Source organism: Mustela nivalis (genome assembly GCF_964662115.1).
Source record: "Mustela nivalis genome assembly, chromosome: 1".
NCBI lineage: Eukaryota > Metazoa > Chordata > Mammalia > Carnivora > Mustelidae > Mustela > Mustela nivalis.
This window is the reverse complement of record NC_139020.1, coordinates 140,904,457-140,919,594: the sequence shown is the minus strand read 5'-3', so window position 1 is coordinate 140,919,594 and position 15,138 is coordinate 140,904,457. Positions and strand designations below refer to the sequence as shown.

Here is a 15,138-nt window from a genome sequence, read left to right as displayed (position 1 = left end):
GTGCTAAGCATTCCACCAAGCCCTTGACATGCTCTTTGATTTAATTCTCTCTGTGCTTTTAATTTTATTTATTTTTTAATTCTAATTTTAATTCCAGTTACTTAACATACAGTGTTATTTTCATTTTAGGTGTATGATATAGTGATTCAGCAGTTCCATACAACACCTGGTGCTCATCACACCAAATACATTCCTTAATCCCCATTTCCTATATCACCTATCACCTACCCACCTCCCTTTTGGTAACTATCAGTTTGTTCTCTATAGTTAAGAGTTTGTTTCTTGGTTTGTCTTTCTCTCTTTTTTTTTCTCTTTCCTTATTTGTTTTGTTTATTAAATTCCACATATGAATGAAATCATATGGTATTTATTTTTCTCTGACTTAACTTTGCTTGACATTATACTGTAGCTCCATCCATGTCATTGCCAATGGCAAGATTTCATTCTTTTTTATGGCTGAACAATATTCCATTGTGTACATATCACATGGCTTTTCTCTGCATTTTTAAAAGATGGGTATTGTTTTCATTTTGTAGATGGAGATACTTCAGCTTAGAGAGGTTAAATGTGATGGGAATCTCTTAAAAGCCTCTGTTAAGAGGTAGTACATGGCCTAGTATATGATGGCCTAGTACAAAGTACTAAGTGGTCACATAGTTAAACAAAGGTCCTGTAGGTAGCAATGGAGAGACCAATACTAATTTCAGAAAGGATCACTGGTAGACTTTGATGATATTAGGTAATTAGAACTATGTAGAACTATTTTGCTGTTCTGTATGATGTATCCATCCAGTGTAGGATATCTTCTGCTATTTTGAATAGATCATTATGCTTCTCTAATTGATGTGAATAAAAGGGTACATCATGTTTTTATAGAATGCTATCTGTAAAACTGTAAGTGTGGTCACTAGGATAGGTTTGATGGTTTGATGTTTCAAGCTAAAGTATACATGTGAAGTCTAAATATAGTGGTTTGAAGAATTTAGTGGAGGAAATATTTGTGACTTTTTGATGGAATAACTATTCTTAGAAAAGTTTTATGCCACTGAAGTAGGTTTCTTTTGGTTTTAACTGCCAATATGTATCCAAGAAATTGCTATGAATGAGGTCTCTTTTTTCCCATTGTCCACTCTCTAAATGTAAATTACATAGGACTTTTGCTTCTGGACATGATGGAATAACATGAATTTTCCCTCTTACTTTAAACAATTAGAAAAATTGACAAAGTGCATAACACATTAACTTACAGATATTGGACAACACATTGTACCATTCTGACCACTGAGAGAGGGTAGGAAAGTGAGATGAGCCTTATGCTTGCCTGAGCATATTACCTAGAGACAGTTTCCAGGCCACAGCACAGGGAGGGGACTCTGGAACAGAACCTTGCAGGCTCTGAGAGTTGAGATAGAGATTGGAATTTGGAAAGGCCAAAGAGGCCAGTCAGGTAGGGAGTGCCAGAGAGTAGAGAGCTATATACAGAGACGCTTCCAAAGGTCATAAAGGAAACTACTTGAGGCCTGGGAAATGGCCATCAGAAAACAGTAGGCTAAACAGTTCTTGGATATTGTGTAAGACTGGGAATAGGGTGTGTTTCCATCAAACAGAGAGGAAAGATCTTGGCATATGGGGCATTGTGGAGAGTTCTCAGAAAGGTATTGCCCTAATAGTGGATCTTAATTTTACACTAAAAGTTGCAGTGGATTTTAGAACAAAATTTTTAAGGCAGGTCTTAAAAGAATTAAAGTCCTTTTCCAGGACAAAGTACAGTACTACTAAAAGAAATAAAGTAAAATCCAGCACCTAAGCATATAAAATCCACAATATCTGATATCTACAAATTACTTGAAATATGAAAAATAGGAAGATAGGAGCCATAACTAGGAGAAAAATAAACTAGTAGAAACAGATCCGGAAATGGCAGAGTTGATGGAATTCAAAAGTGAACATGTTAAAGCAACTCTAACATATCTGTTTTGTATGTTCAAGAAGATAGAGAATGTGACTGATGAACAGAGAAATTGAAAATGTAAGAAAACCCAAAAGGAAATTCCAGAGATGAAAAATACAGTCTCTGAAGTGAAAAAAGAGGGTTTGGCTGTACAGGAAAAAATAGTCAGTGATTTTCAAGACATAGTGATAGAAACTACCCAAAGTGAAATAGAAAACACTGAAATTAATAAATAGAGCATCAGTAATTTGTAGAACAATATCAGTTAGTCTGACATATGTATATATGTAGTGCCAGCAAGGAACGTGGCAGAAAACAATATTTGAAGAAATAATAGTTATAAAATTTCTAAGTTTAATGAAAACTCTGGACAGGTTCAGGGAGCTCAGCAAAACCCATGAAGAAACATGAAGATAATCACACAAGGGCACATAAAAATTAAATTGCTGAAGCCAGGATGTAACAATCCTATATATCCTATATGAATATGCATATAATAACAGCTTCAAAATACATGAAGCAGAAGTGATAAAATTGAGGAGATAAATTCACAGTTGTATAAATTTATAAAAGTTATAGATTTCAACTTTCTTTTCTTAGTTATGGATAAAACAGGAAAAAAAAATCAGTAAGGATATGGAAGACCTGAGTAATATCAGTTCGGTTGATATTCATATTCCTTGAGCCCTCCACCCAATAATAGCAGACTACTTTATTTTTTTTTTTACAAGTGTAAATGGAATGTTTCCCAAGATAGATTATATTCCAGTCAATAAATAAGTCTTAATACATTGAAAAGATTGAAAGTATATCCTGTGACCACAATGGAATTAAATTACAAAGATATCAAGAAAAATCCCCGGATAGTTGGAAATTGTTTAAACAGATGTTTCTCAGTAATCTCTGGGTTAAAGAAGCAATCGGAAAAGAAATTAGGAAATATTTTGAACTCATAAAAATAAAAACACAGTACTGTCAATGATTGAGATAAAATCTTGTAAAGTGAGGACATGCTTCTGGTGTACAGGTTCTGTTAGCATGGAACTGTGCAAAGTTAGGACTATGTATAAATTGAAATTCGTTAGATGCAGTTAAAACAGTGCATAGAGGAATATTTGAAGCATTTAATCTTTATATTAGAAAAGAAGGAAGATCTGATCTTCAGTGACCTAAATTTTTAACTTAAGAAACTAGGAGAAAGCCTAGAACAAATTAAACCAAAGTAAGGAAACGAAAAGAAAAATAAAAACTGTTGCAGAAAATGAATAAAGACCAGAAAAACAAGAGTAAAAATCAGTTAGACTGAAGTCTGATTCTTTGAAAAGATAAGTAAAATCGATAAACTTATATAGCTAGAGTGATGAGGGAGAAAAAAAAGATATGAATTACCAGCATCAGAAAATTTCAGTGCAGATTGTACAGGTATTAGAAGACTGATGAGGGAATATTATGAATGGTTTTATGCCAACAATATTGGTAATTTAAGATGAAATGGTGAAATTCCTTAAGAATATAAACTAACACAAAAAATGGATAATCTTACCCTACATGTATAAAGAAATTAAATTTGTAGTCTAAAACATTCCCACAATGCCATTTTACTCCCAGATGGCATCATGGATGAATCTGATCAAACATATAAGGAAGAAATTAGAGAGACTGCCAGAAAATTGAAGATGAAGGACTACTTCCCATTTCATTGTTATGAATCCAACATTGCCTTGATACCAAAACTGAATAACAGTTGTTACAAAAAAGTAAAACTATAGACTAAATATTTCTCACGAATGTAGATTCACAAAGCGTTAAGAAACTAAAAACACATTTTACCCTGTAATATCCAAAAAGGATACTGTATCATTACTCTGTTAGGCAGAATAATGGTTCTCAAGATATCTCTCTTCCCAATGCTCAGAAACTGTGAATGTTAACTTGATAGCAAACTTGAATTTATAAATGTGATTAGATTAAGGATTTTGAGATGGAGGAGTTGAGTGAAGTATGCCAGTGGGCCAGTTGTAATTACAAGGATCCTTTAGTAAGAGGGAGTCAGAAGATCAGAGAGGAAGTAGTTGTGACCATGCAAGCAAATAGTTGTAGTAAGTGGTTCAGACCCAAATAACATAGGCAGCTTCCAGAAGCTAGAAAAGGTAAGGAAATGGATTTTTCCCCTAGAGCTTGCAGAAGGAACCAGCCAATGACTTTAGCATTGTAAGACTCATTTTGGACTTCTGGTCTCCAGAACTATATAAGACAATAAATTTGTGTTTAGGCCACCAAGTTTGTGGTAATTTGTTACAGCAGCAATAGGATATTAGTATAATAACCATGTGGGAAAACAGGGTTGGTATAAAATTTAACTATCAATATAAATAACCACATTAACACTATTAAGGAGGAAACCCCTGTAATTGTCTCAGTAGGTACAGAAAAAGCCTTTGACAAAAATTCCACGGCCATTCATGATAAAATTCTCAGCAAAAAAGGAATAAAAGAAAACTTCCTCTACCAGATACACAGCATCTACAAAAACACTTTGTCAACCTCATACTTAGTGCTGAGAGATGGAATGCTTTCTCCTTATGATTTGGAGAAAGGCAGGGTTGTCCTCCACCACTTCTGTAGAACATGGTATTGTAGCACCTTGTGATAAGGCAAGAAAAATTAAAGGCATACAGATCGCAAAGGAAGAAGTAAAACTGTCTTTATTTACAGATACAAGATCATGTATATAAATCCTAGGCAATCTGTGAAATTATAGAACTAAGTGAGTTTAGAAAGGTTATAAAATATACAATTATATTTCTATATATTTCTCGAGTAGCAATGAACAATCAGAAATTGAAATTAAAAAAACACTTATGGGGCGCCTGGGTGGCTCAGTGGGTTAAGCCTCTGCCTTCGGCTCAGGTCATGATCTCAGGGTCCTGGGATCGAGCCCTGCATTGGGCTCTCTGCTCGGCAGGGAGCCTACTTCCTCCTCTCTCTCTGTCTCTGCCTGCCTCTCTGCCTACTTGTGATCTCTCTCTGTCAAATAAATAAATAAAATCTTCAAAAAAAAAAAACCACTTACAGTAGAACCAAAAATATTGCTTGGAAGTAAATCTGACAAGAGAACTGTAAGACCTAAATGTTGGAAGGTTCAAAACATCAGGAAGTTCAGTCGTAATATGTTTTAGTTTGTCCTGCATAGGTCTCAGGGTGGTCCTTTAATATGAGGACCTATGTGATACACATCCTGGAAAATTTTCAAATTTGCTTTTTATTGCTTCTCCCCTATTCTGTGTTTTCTGATTTCTGGAGTTTTTCCTGTTTGATTTTTCTTACTTTTTTCTCTACATTTCTGAACCTTTAGTTTTCCATCTTCTTATTTTTTATTGATGCAGTCTGATTTCTTCAGCTTTGTCTTTTATTTATTTATTAATATTATTTATAAAAATTCTTTAAAAAATTTATTTATCTTTAAAAGATTTTATTTGCCAGAGAGAGAGAGAGAGAGCGCGAGTGAGCACAAGCAAGGGTGAGGGGCAAAGACAGAGGGAGAAGCAGGCTCCCTGCTGAGCAAGGAACCTGACATGGGACTTAATCCCAAGACCCTGGGATCTTGATCTGAGCCAAAGGCAGCAACTTAACCAACTAAGCCACCCAGGTGGCCCTGTCTTTTGCTTTGTTAATCGTCCTAACCTATTCTTTAACCTGTTTTTTGCATCTGCAAGTGCCTGCAAGTTTGTTTACTTCGGTGTAGATTTTGATTTTGACTTTGTATCTCATATTCAGCAGGAGTTGATTTTGTTTTCAGCTGATGCTTGTGGTTTTTTTCTTGTCCAAGGAACCCTATACTCACTGTGTAGGTAGTTTAAATTCAGATGCCATGATGGGGATTCTGTTTCGTATCAGTGATTTGTCCTGCCTCCCTAACCTTAGCTGAGTTTTGCTTCTCTGTGGGAGTACAAAAAGCCAGTTTCTATATACCTCTCACTTTGCTTTTTCTTGTAATTTTTTGGACCTTGGGAGATTTTCCTTTTTCAGCTTTGATCTTAGCTACATATTAATTACATATTTTTAAAATTTATTTTGTCCAACATTTTCTTATATTTTTAGTGAGAAAAGAGTCTTATTTTTGACATAGTGTTCCATGTTTTCGGATATTGCATATTTTTATTTGTTTTTACACGTTATATTAGTTTCACTTATTTAATTTTACTTTTTAAAAAATTTTATTTTTAAGTAATCTCTGTACCCAGTATGAGGCTCAAACTTACAACCCTGAGATCAAGAGTCACATGTTCTACTGACTGAGCCAGCCAAGACACCCCTCACTTGTTTATTTTTAAGATACAATTTTTCTTTTTTGTCTATGGAGGTGATCTTTCTGTGGTACTCTTTGTTTTTGGATTGTTGGGCTTTGTTTTCTTCCCGACTTATAGTATTTTAATAAAAGTTTTGATGGAATATATTTTTATTGAAATATATTAAATATTCAAATAAATACATTTGTTTGAATGCATCTCACTTTCAAACTGAGTTTATCTTTGAAGGAATTGTGGCAATTTTTGAGTGTATTTAAATTCTTTTGTCAAGACACACCATCCCAAAGAGTTCAGTTCATTCTTGGTACTGAAGATGATGATGAAGAGCACATTCCTCATGATCTCTTTACGGAAATGGATGAACTGTGTTACAGAGATGGTGAAGAGTATGAATGGAAAGAAACTGCCAGGTAATAATACCTGTATTATTAGTATTTAGTTGGCTTCTCATGATTTTTTTTCTTGTGTTGTAAATATAATGAATTTGTGAGTTCCTGGGTGCTTTAAAATAACGAGGAGAGAATTTCTTCTTCTCTGGAAGCTATAGCTTCAGTTTATCTCTTTATTCTCAAAATTGGTTTTCTTAAGTAATCCTTACCACTTTAACATAGCATAGAAATAATTATGTTAATTATACATTTTAATGTCTTTAATTAGAGAAATAAATTTCAAAAATCAAGGTCCTGCTGCATATGTTCAGTTTAGAAGAGGATTAGCAGTGGAAACCACAAGGTTCTGTAGTTTGTCTTTGTAGACCTATTATTGTGTAGCTAGAACAGAATGAGGAACTGTAGAGGTTGTAACTTGTGAATAGAGTGGACCATTAGCTGATGGTTCACTTTGTAAAAATGAGTTTGTAGTCAAATTTTGTGTTGGTAGTGGTAATCTTTTTTTTCTCTTTAAAAGAACAAGTATATATAAAAAAAGAACAAGCATATGTTTATTATATTAAAATAAGCAAATGAAATCATCATTATTTACAAAATATATTTTTGTGTTGACGTATTTCAGATGGCTGAAATTTGAAGAGGATGTTGAAGATGGTGGTGACCGATGGAGTAAACCTTATGTGGCAACTCTTTCTTTGCACAGTCTTTTTGAACTAAGAAGTTGCATCCTAAATGGAACAGTGATGCTGGACATGAGAGCAAGCACTCTAGATGAAATAGCAGGTTAAGCAGTTTGACTTTTTCAGTACCTATGTTGTGCTGAAATTAACGATATTTAAATAAGGAAAATGAGGTGGGATTTTAGACCATTGATGAATTGCTCTTGGTTGAACTTCTGTCCTCTGTAAGACAGCATGAGGAGTACACATATAAATAACCCTTTTTGTCTTTAATAAACTTAGAGTCTAGAAGATTAATAAATTAGACAAGTACAACTATAGTACCAAAAAGAAAGTGACTGGTGCCATAAGCAAGATATGCAGTCTGTTTCTGGAAATGTAGAGGAAAGAGCTTTTTGTTTCTTCAGTTTTTGGACCAAGGTATCTGGGGAAAATCCACAAGGACATTAAATGTACTACTTATTTACTACTTATTTATAGACTTTGAACACATGAGAACAAGGAGCAGGTGGTACAGGAAAAAGAAAGTATTCTGAGGAGAAGGAAGAGAAGAAAGAAAGGTCTAAAAAGTATAGAAAAACAGGTATGGATCTCACATGGAAGTCAGTTCCCTGTGAGTATACAGATTTCTTGAATAGTATTAGGAGACATTACTTTGGCTTTGCAAGTATCACATAACACAGAGCAGTGTTTTAATTATTTATGATGTAATGTCTTCTAATCCAAAGTCCCTTTGTATAGTAGGCTGTAGTACTTATGTTAATGTTACAATCTACCTATCAGGTTGATTCCAGTTTTCTCTCAGAGGAATCTCTTATGTTTGAAAGCTTGACTGTTTGATCTCAAATTAATGGCACTGTTTTAAAATATTTATATATATTTTATAGTTTAAAAATAGTCCAGTCACTACAATAATGTGTCATATGGCATTACATCAATCTCTCGATTCCCCATACCTCCTTCACAGCCTGATACACTCATCTTCCTAGAATTTATTACTTCATGATATTTTATCCTTTCACTTGCTCATTGGTTTTTCTACCTCTGGAAGAGTGAGAGTGGAAACTTGATCTCCTTAGTTAAATTCTGTATTCCCAACATGTAAGGTACTCAGTAAATAGTTGATTATTGAATGAAAGAGTCTAATACTCATCTGTAATTTTGACAAAAAATATGAAGCGAGGCAATAAAATACCTTCACTTTTTAGGAAGCCAAAATTACTGAATATTGAGTTTAATAGAATTTATTGTGTCCATATCAGGAAAGCACTTTCAACTATAGGAAGGCTATTAGTGTAGAAATAACAGTATTTACAAAAGATAGGGGTCTCCATGTAACTTGTTTACTTTTCTTAGATAATGTTCATATATATCTTTCTTTTTTTTCTCCCCATTTAAATTCAAGTTAGTTAACAAATAGTGTATTATTACTTCCGGGGGTAGAATAGTTGATTCATCAGTTACATATAACACCCAGTGCTCGATACATCCAAGTGCCCTTCTTAATGCCCATCACCCAGTTACCCCATTCTCACCCACCTCCCCTTTAGCACATATTTATCCTTACGCATACATTATTCAATATCAGAAGAGAATGATATTTTCTAGAGAACTATTTAAAGGTCTTGTTTTTCAGTAAGGTTTCATGTACATTTTATGGTTTATCTTATAGTCATCCAGGTATTCGTTTATTTAATAAAAACGGCTGTTATTTTTCTTTCAATAGATATGGTATTGGACAACATGATAGCCTCTGGCCAGTTGGATGAGTCCATAAGAGAGAATGTCAGAGAAGCTCTTCTGAAGAGACATCATCATCAGAATGAGAAAAGATTCACCAGTCGGATTCCCCTTGTTCGATCTTTTGCAGATATAGGCAAGAAACATTCTGACCCTCACTTGCTTGAAAGGAATGGTGAGATAAGTTTCACTAACACTTCTACTCTAACAGCATTCCAGTGTACAATTAGCATTTGGGGGCAGAAAGATATTTTTTCCAGATAATTCTGTAGATCATTTTATTATCTCTTTTATTATTTTTTAAAAAGGAATGATGTTATTTTTGTATTTAAAAATATCATTTCTAAAATATTCTTTATAACATGACAATTAATTTGTAGAAATCATTCAGATGAAAAAACTAAATATTCACTTTGTTATAATGCCACATCTATCACTATAGCAATCACTTCTTTTTTGTTTTTGTCAAGAACAATTGAATAACTGATTAAAGAGACATAAATTATGATCTGTAAGTTTTAATCTTTTATTCTAAGTCTTGGATTTGAAACTTTATTATTTATATTAGATTTTTCATAGTGATTTTTTTTTTGTTTCTCCAAATATACTTTTTTTGCAGAGCATAAATAAGTGTTTTTGGGTTGGTTTGATGATTTGCCTGCCCTTTATTTATATACTTTGTGTAAGGTTTTTTATGGATGGTTTCTTCTTAAGTTAGGGATGACCTCCTTGATGTCTTCCAAACCAATGAGAATGGCACAGCTCCCAACTGTCATGGTCTAGCAGTGGATTATGTGGGGCCTGGTGGCTTATGTGGGGATGCATTGTTTTTGTAGCCATTCACCTCCATCATTGTTTTAAGGCTGGCACATCTGGAGGCAGAGGATACTTCCCTGGGGTTCTGTTTTGGCTCTCAAAGAGAGCTCTGATGACAGTGACTCTCCAAAACCTAGGTCCAAAGGGCTGGAGTTGCTTAGGAGGATCCTTCTTGCCTCTAGCTGATACCATTACCCAAGGATGAGAGTTAAGAGGGGTGGTTGATGGACCACAGTGTCTTTCTGCTCATCTTCTTTGTCCCTGCAATAATAGTATGGCTTTTAAGCATTCTACAAACAAACAGCCATTGGGGATGGGATGGGGTTTAATATATCTAGAGTGGACAGTAATCATCTTTTGCAGCTTAGCGTGACATACTTAAGTACATTTTCTTCTTACGGACCTAAGTTCAATTTAAAATTAAGCCATCCAAGCCACATTTTGCGTCTTTTTCATCTTCATGTACTGTATATTCTCAGCTTTCCTGAAATGAGTTCATTTACTCAGAGAGACCCTATTAAATCTTTATGCTTCACGTGGAATTGTTCCCGATATTCCCTGATTGTCATTTGTTTCCTTTTAATCATAAGACAATGGCTGTTTTCTTTTAAATGTCATTTTAGCATGTGCATGTCATATTTTTGTATTATAGTTGTAATTTAACAGCATATAGCTTTAGTTTTAACGAAGTTGTGGTTGTTTATGAACTAAGATTCATCTTTTTTATATTTCTGGGATCTCTTGAGCATATGGCTTTGATAACTTAGATCATATAGGATTGACTGTCATAATTCTCATGTTTTCCCTAAAATCAGTATTCCACTAAGCTACACTTCTTAGAAAACCAAGTCTTTGAAATATAAATGTATATGACCTTTTGAAATATGCTAGACTTACTTCATTTTTGCCGCTGTTGGTGAGAAATACTTTATTATCTAGCTAAATTAAATTGTATGTATTTAATTTTATCTGCAGTATTAGAAATGGATGCATATTTTAGGACATTTCTAGTATCTTTACAGGGCTGAAGAACACCCTTTCAAATTGACACTGTTTTGTGTGTGTGTGTTTTTTTTTTAAATTCCTGTAACTTTCCTTATGTTTTAAAATTTTACTTGAGAGCACTACCAGTAGGTGATGCTCTACTGACTAATGTAAAGATTTGGTATCGATTTTAAGTTAGGAATTATTAGATGATACAAACTTTATTTGTGAGAGAATTATCTATAGCAGCTTGGGTACAGTGTAGGAAAAATACACTAAATATAAATTTATCAGTGCTTGTAAGTTTTGTTTAGGGTTTTATTTCTTTTTTTTTTTTTTTTTTTTTTGTTTTTTTTTTTAAAGATTTTTATTTATTTATTTGACAGAGAGAAATCACAAGTAGTCGGAGAGGCAGGCAGAGAAAGAGAGAGGGAAGCAGGCTCCCTGCTGAGCAGAGAGCCCGATGCGGGACTCGATCCCAGGACCCTGAGACCATGACCTGAGCCGAAGGCAGCGGCTTAACCACTGAGCCACCCAGGCGCCCTAGGGTTTTATTTCTTAGCTTATTTTTATATTCCATTCTTATTTGCTATTTATTGTTTATCAACTTTGCACTGATAGTTTTTTTTAAAAAGCCACATTATTGAATATTCGGATTACTAACAGAATATTACCCCCCACCATCTATCATTTGCATTGTTTTTTATTTTCTGTTTTGTTTTCTGGATACATCTTCAGGGAACTAAGTATAATTTAAGCAGCTTTTCATTGCCTTTCTAACATTTAAACATCTGATTGCCATGCTAACTCTGATAGCATGAATTTGAAATTTTGGGCTTTAAAGCTTGCAGTTTACATTGTAAATTGATGTTATGTGTGTGTCTGTTTGCCTTCTGCAATGAACTTCATCATTTTTCATTTATTTGTTTTATCTCAGGGGAAGGCCTTTCAGCCTCCCGCCACTCTTTACGAACAGGTCTGTCTGCCTCAAACCTTTCATTGAGAGGAGAATCGCCTTTATCTCTTCTTCTCAGTCATCTTCTTCCTTCTTCAAGAGCTGGAAGCCCTGCAGGCTCAAGGTGTACAACCCCAGTACCCACCCCTCAAAACAGCCCTCCTTCCAGCCCTAGCGTCAGTCGCCTGACCTCCAGAAGTTCCCAGCAGAGTCAGCTTCAGGCCCCAGAACTACTGGTTTCACCTGCCAGTGATGATATTCCCACAGTAGTAATTCATCCGCCTGAGGAAGACTTAGAAGCACTGAGAGGCCAGGAGCAGAAGAAGGAGGAAAATGTTGACATGACTCCAGGCAACTATTCGCATCCTCCTTGTGTGGTGCTTTTAGCCTCTGGATCACTTGCACTTGGAATGCCTTTCAGCACAGAGCTTTAGCAGCATATGTAGATAATGCTTATAATTTATTTTGACTTCTGCATGTTTTTTTTTTTTTTTCCCTTATAGTATATTGTAGAAAAGAACAGAAGCATTAAACATTTTTAGATTACAAAAAGACTGCAAAGAACTATGCATAACTTAAAGCCCTTTCAAAATTTTTTACTGAGATTTTACAGGTCAGGACGATTGAATGGTTCAGAAAAATAAATTGTTAAATCTTGGAAAATTAAAAAATTACTTATAACAATTTTACTTATAAAAATAATGGTGACTTCTTGTGCATTTCCTTCATAGTATGAATGAACACATCTTGGACATAAATTACAATGAGGTGATATGCCTTTTAGTTACTATTTGTTGCTTTTTTCCAAAGACTGCAGTATATTTTAACCTTCCTAACACAAATAGGATCGAATGTTCTTTTCCTCCTTTTGTCTCTGAGAAGATCAAAGTTCTCTGATGGCTATCTGGAATCATCATTATTTTAAGACTAGTATTATATTTTGGGATAGACTTTAGTTTGTCCTCTGTTTAATGTCATAGCTACCTTTACTCCTCCAAATTGACCTTGAAATTCTTAAGACCAGAGATCCTAGAGTAGTGGCTAGGATATGTTTTTGTCTGTGAATTAGAAAAATTATTTCTTAGTGGATAGAAGGTTTAATAATTCATCCAAGTGTTATACATTATGGTAATTTTGTTTTCATAATATATGTTATATGTACATTTAAACATGTATATCTTTCTACTCAATTCATATAAAGAAGTATTCTTTAGTGACTTTTTTTACTGACAGCTAAGTGTCAGTGTGACATGTAAATCAAATGCTAGCTAGTGGTTTTAATCATAGAAGTATTTTTTCATTTCTTCATAATACCAATAACATTTAATGCTTCACTGATAACTTATGTTTATTGTATTAGCTATTCAGTTTGTATAAAAATTTGTGTCATTTAGTTGGATGCACCCATTTTTCAGAAACTCAGATTCTAAAACTCAGAAACTCAGAAAAGCTAGAGAACTTCTCCCTGGATCATAGAACTAGTAAGTGATAGCCTAAGTCCTCTGACAAAAATCCTCGAGATCCTATCATATATGACAAACTTCTCTTTCTCTGTATTGAATTTCTCCAGACATACCAAGTATGTTTAATCAAGGCCTATTGTAGTTGCCAAAAAAACCCCATACTTCTAGAAGTAAAAAATGGACATATGGTGGCTAAATCATTGTACATTAATTATGACCATAGTTATAGCTTCCATTGTTTTCTAGTTTGTTCTACATGCAGTGGTATTACTTTTCAAATATATGTATAATTATCCTAACAGTTTGATGAGGTTCTTGTTCTTCCCTAGTTGTGGTGATGAAAAATGTCCCTCCCTATTGCCAGATGTCTTTTGGGGGACAGAATCTTCTCTTTGTGCATCACTGCTCCAGCTGCTTCTATTTTCAATCTTTTAGTGGCAGAAGACTCTGATATCTTGGATTTATCTTTTTCTAGGTAGATATGTTATTGTGAGAAAAACTGTAAAGACAAAAGAATAGATTTACTAAAATATGATTTTTAAATCCGAGTATTGATTTTATATATATACAGACATTGTTTTTTCTTAAAGCCAAGAGGTACAGTCTTTCTGAGTTATCTGTGCTTGTGATAGTTTTAATTTGGGGGGAATTTACTCATTTAATTCTGAGCACTGGAATTTATTGTACAAGCAGGGAGACTTCCTTTACTGGTTGAGAAACAGCTTTAACTTAGCTGAGATTGGGAAGGACTGCATAGAGAAGATACTGGTGAAAAACTTTTAACGTATACTTCTTATGCCAGTTCTAATAGGTTTAGAATGACCAGGTTAGCTGAATGACTTCAGATCCTATTCTAACTTTATCAGTTTTGCATTTCCACATCATTTCTTCTTCCTGCTCCCACTATATCCTTACATTCTCCCCATAGTCTCCGTTCTACTCTTCTCTCTAAAATCTGGGAAATTGCATATATATTCTTTTGATTATACATGTGTGGACTGAATATATGCCACTGAAAAATACTGGTTAACCTTTTTTCATTCCCCCCCCTTCCCCAGCCAAACTGGACATGTATTTTAATAAAGGAATGGACTCTCTTCTGGAATTTCAGAGGCAAAGGTCAAAGAAGAGGAATCATAGTAACTATTCTGCTAAGCTAAGGTGGTAGAAATGAGATAAGTTTTAGCATATAGTTTTTATTTGAGAATTGTTTAACACTTCCAGAGCATGTAGCTAAATTGTTTGTATATTTGCAAACAATTTTTTTTTTTTTTAAGATTTTTTTTTTTAAGTAATCTGACACCTAGTGTGGAGCTCAAACCCACAACTCCAAGATCAGGAGTTGCACACTCCATTGACCAAGCCAGTCAGCCACCCCAACAGTTAATATGCTTTTTATTTTTAGGTTTTTCGGTCATGATAACATCCTGTTTTAGGTATTTAACAAGGGAAGGGGATATCACAGATGTCTTTGGTCACTGCGTTGGAGTAGTAAACCCAAATGACGTAGATTCAATTATTAGTCACACTATGTTCTAGAAAAATGAAAATTCCCTCTCATGGATCAGATATATCCGATGTGCTTAAAATTCAGGAAATTTACCAATATTGACTTTGAAGTTTATAGGATTTAGGCACAAACTGCTTAATTGAATTTCTGTGGGTAGCTAGATTGTTGTGTGAGTGGCAGAGTTAAAACTAAAAGTCAGGTCTGTTGTAGGTCAGCCTACCACATTTTTTCTTGTGCTCAGTGTTTTGGACAATAATAAGCTATATTCTTGAACTAGAATATCCTGGGTGTTTTGAAAAAGTGAGATACATTTAGTGGTAGAAATCTGTGTTATGTAAAG

General features: G+C 34.3%; 1 protein-coding gene across 1 annotated transcript in view; it reads left to right on the top strand.

Annotated features, from left to right (window-relative positions):
* The window catches only part of SLC4A7 (solute carrier family 4 member 7), a gene marked incomplete at its 5' end in the record, with an annotated part of 96,446 nt that overhangs the window by 34,789 nt on the left and 46,519 nt on the right, over positions 1 to 15,138 (top strand). The window contains 4 exons of the mRNA XM_082723798.1: positions 6,533 to 6,671; positions 7,273 to 7,433; positions 9,057 to 9,245; positions 11,808 to 12,176. Coding sequence (XP_082579924.1) covers positions 6,533 to 6,671; positions 7,273 to 7,433; positions 9,057 to 9,245; positions 11,808 to 12,176 — 858 coding nt within the window. The remainder of the gene's footprint in view (positions 1 to 6,532; positions 6,672 to 7,272; positions 7,434 to 9,056; positions 9,246 to 11,807; positions 12,177 to 15,138) is intronic.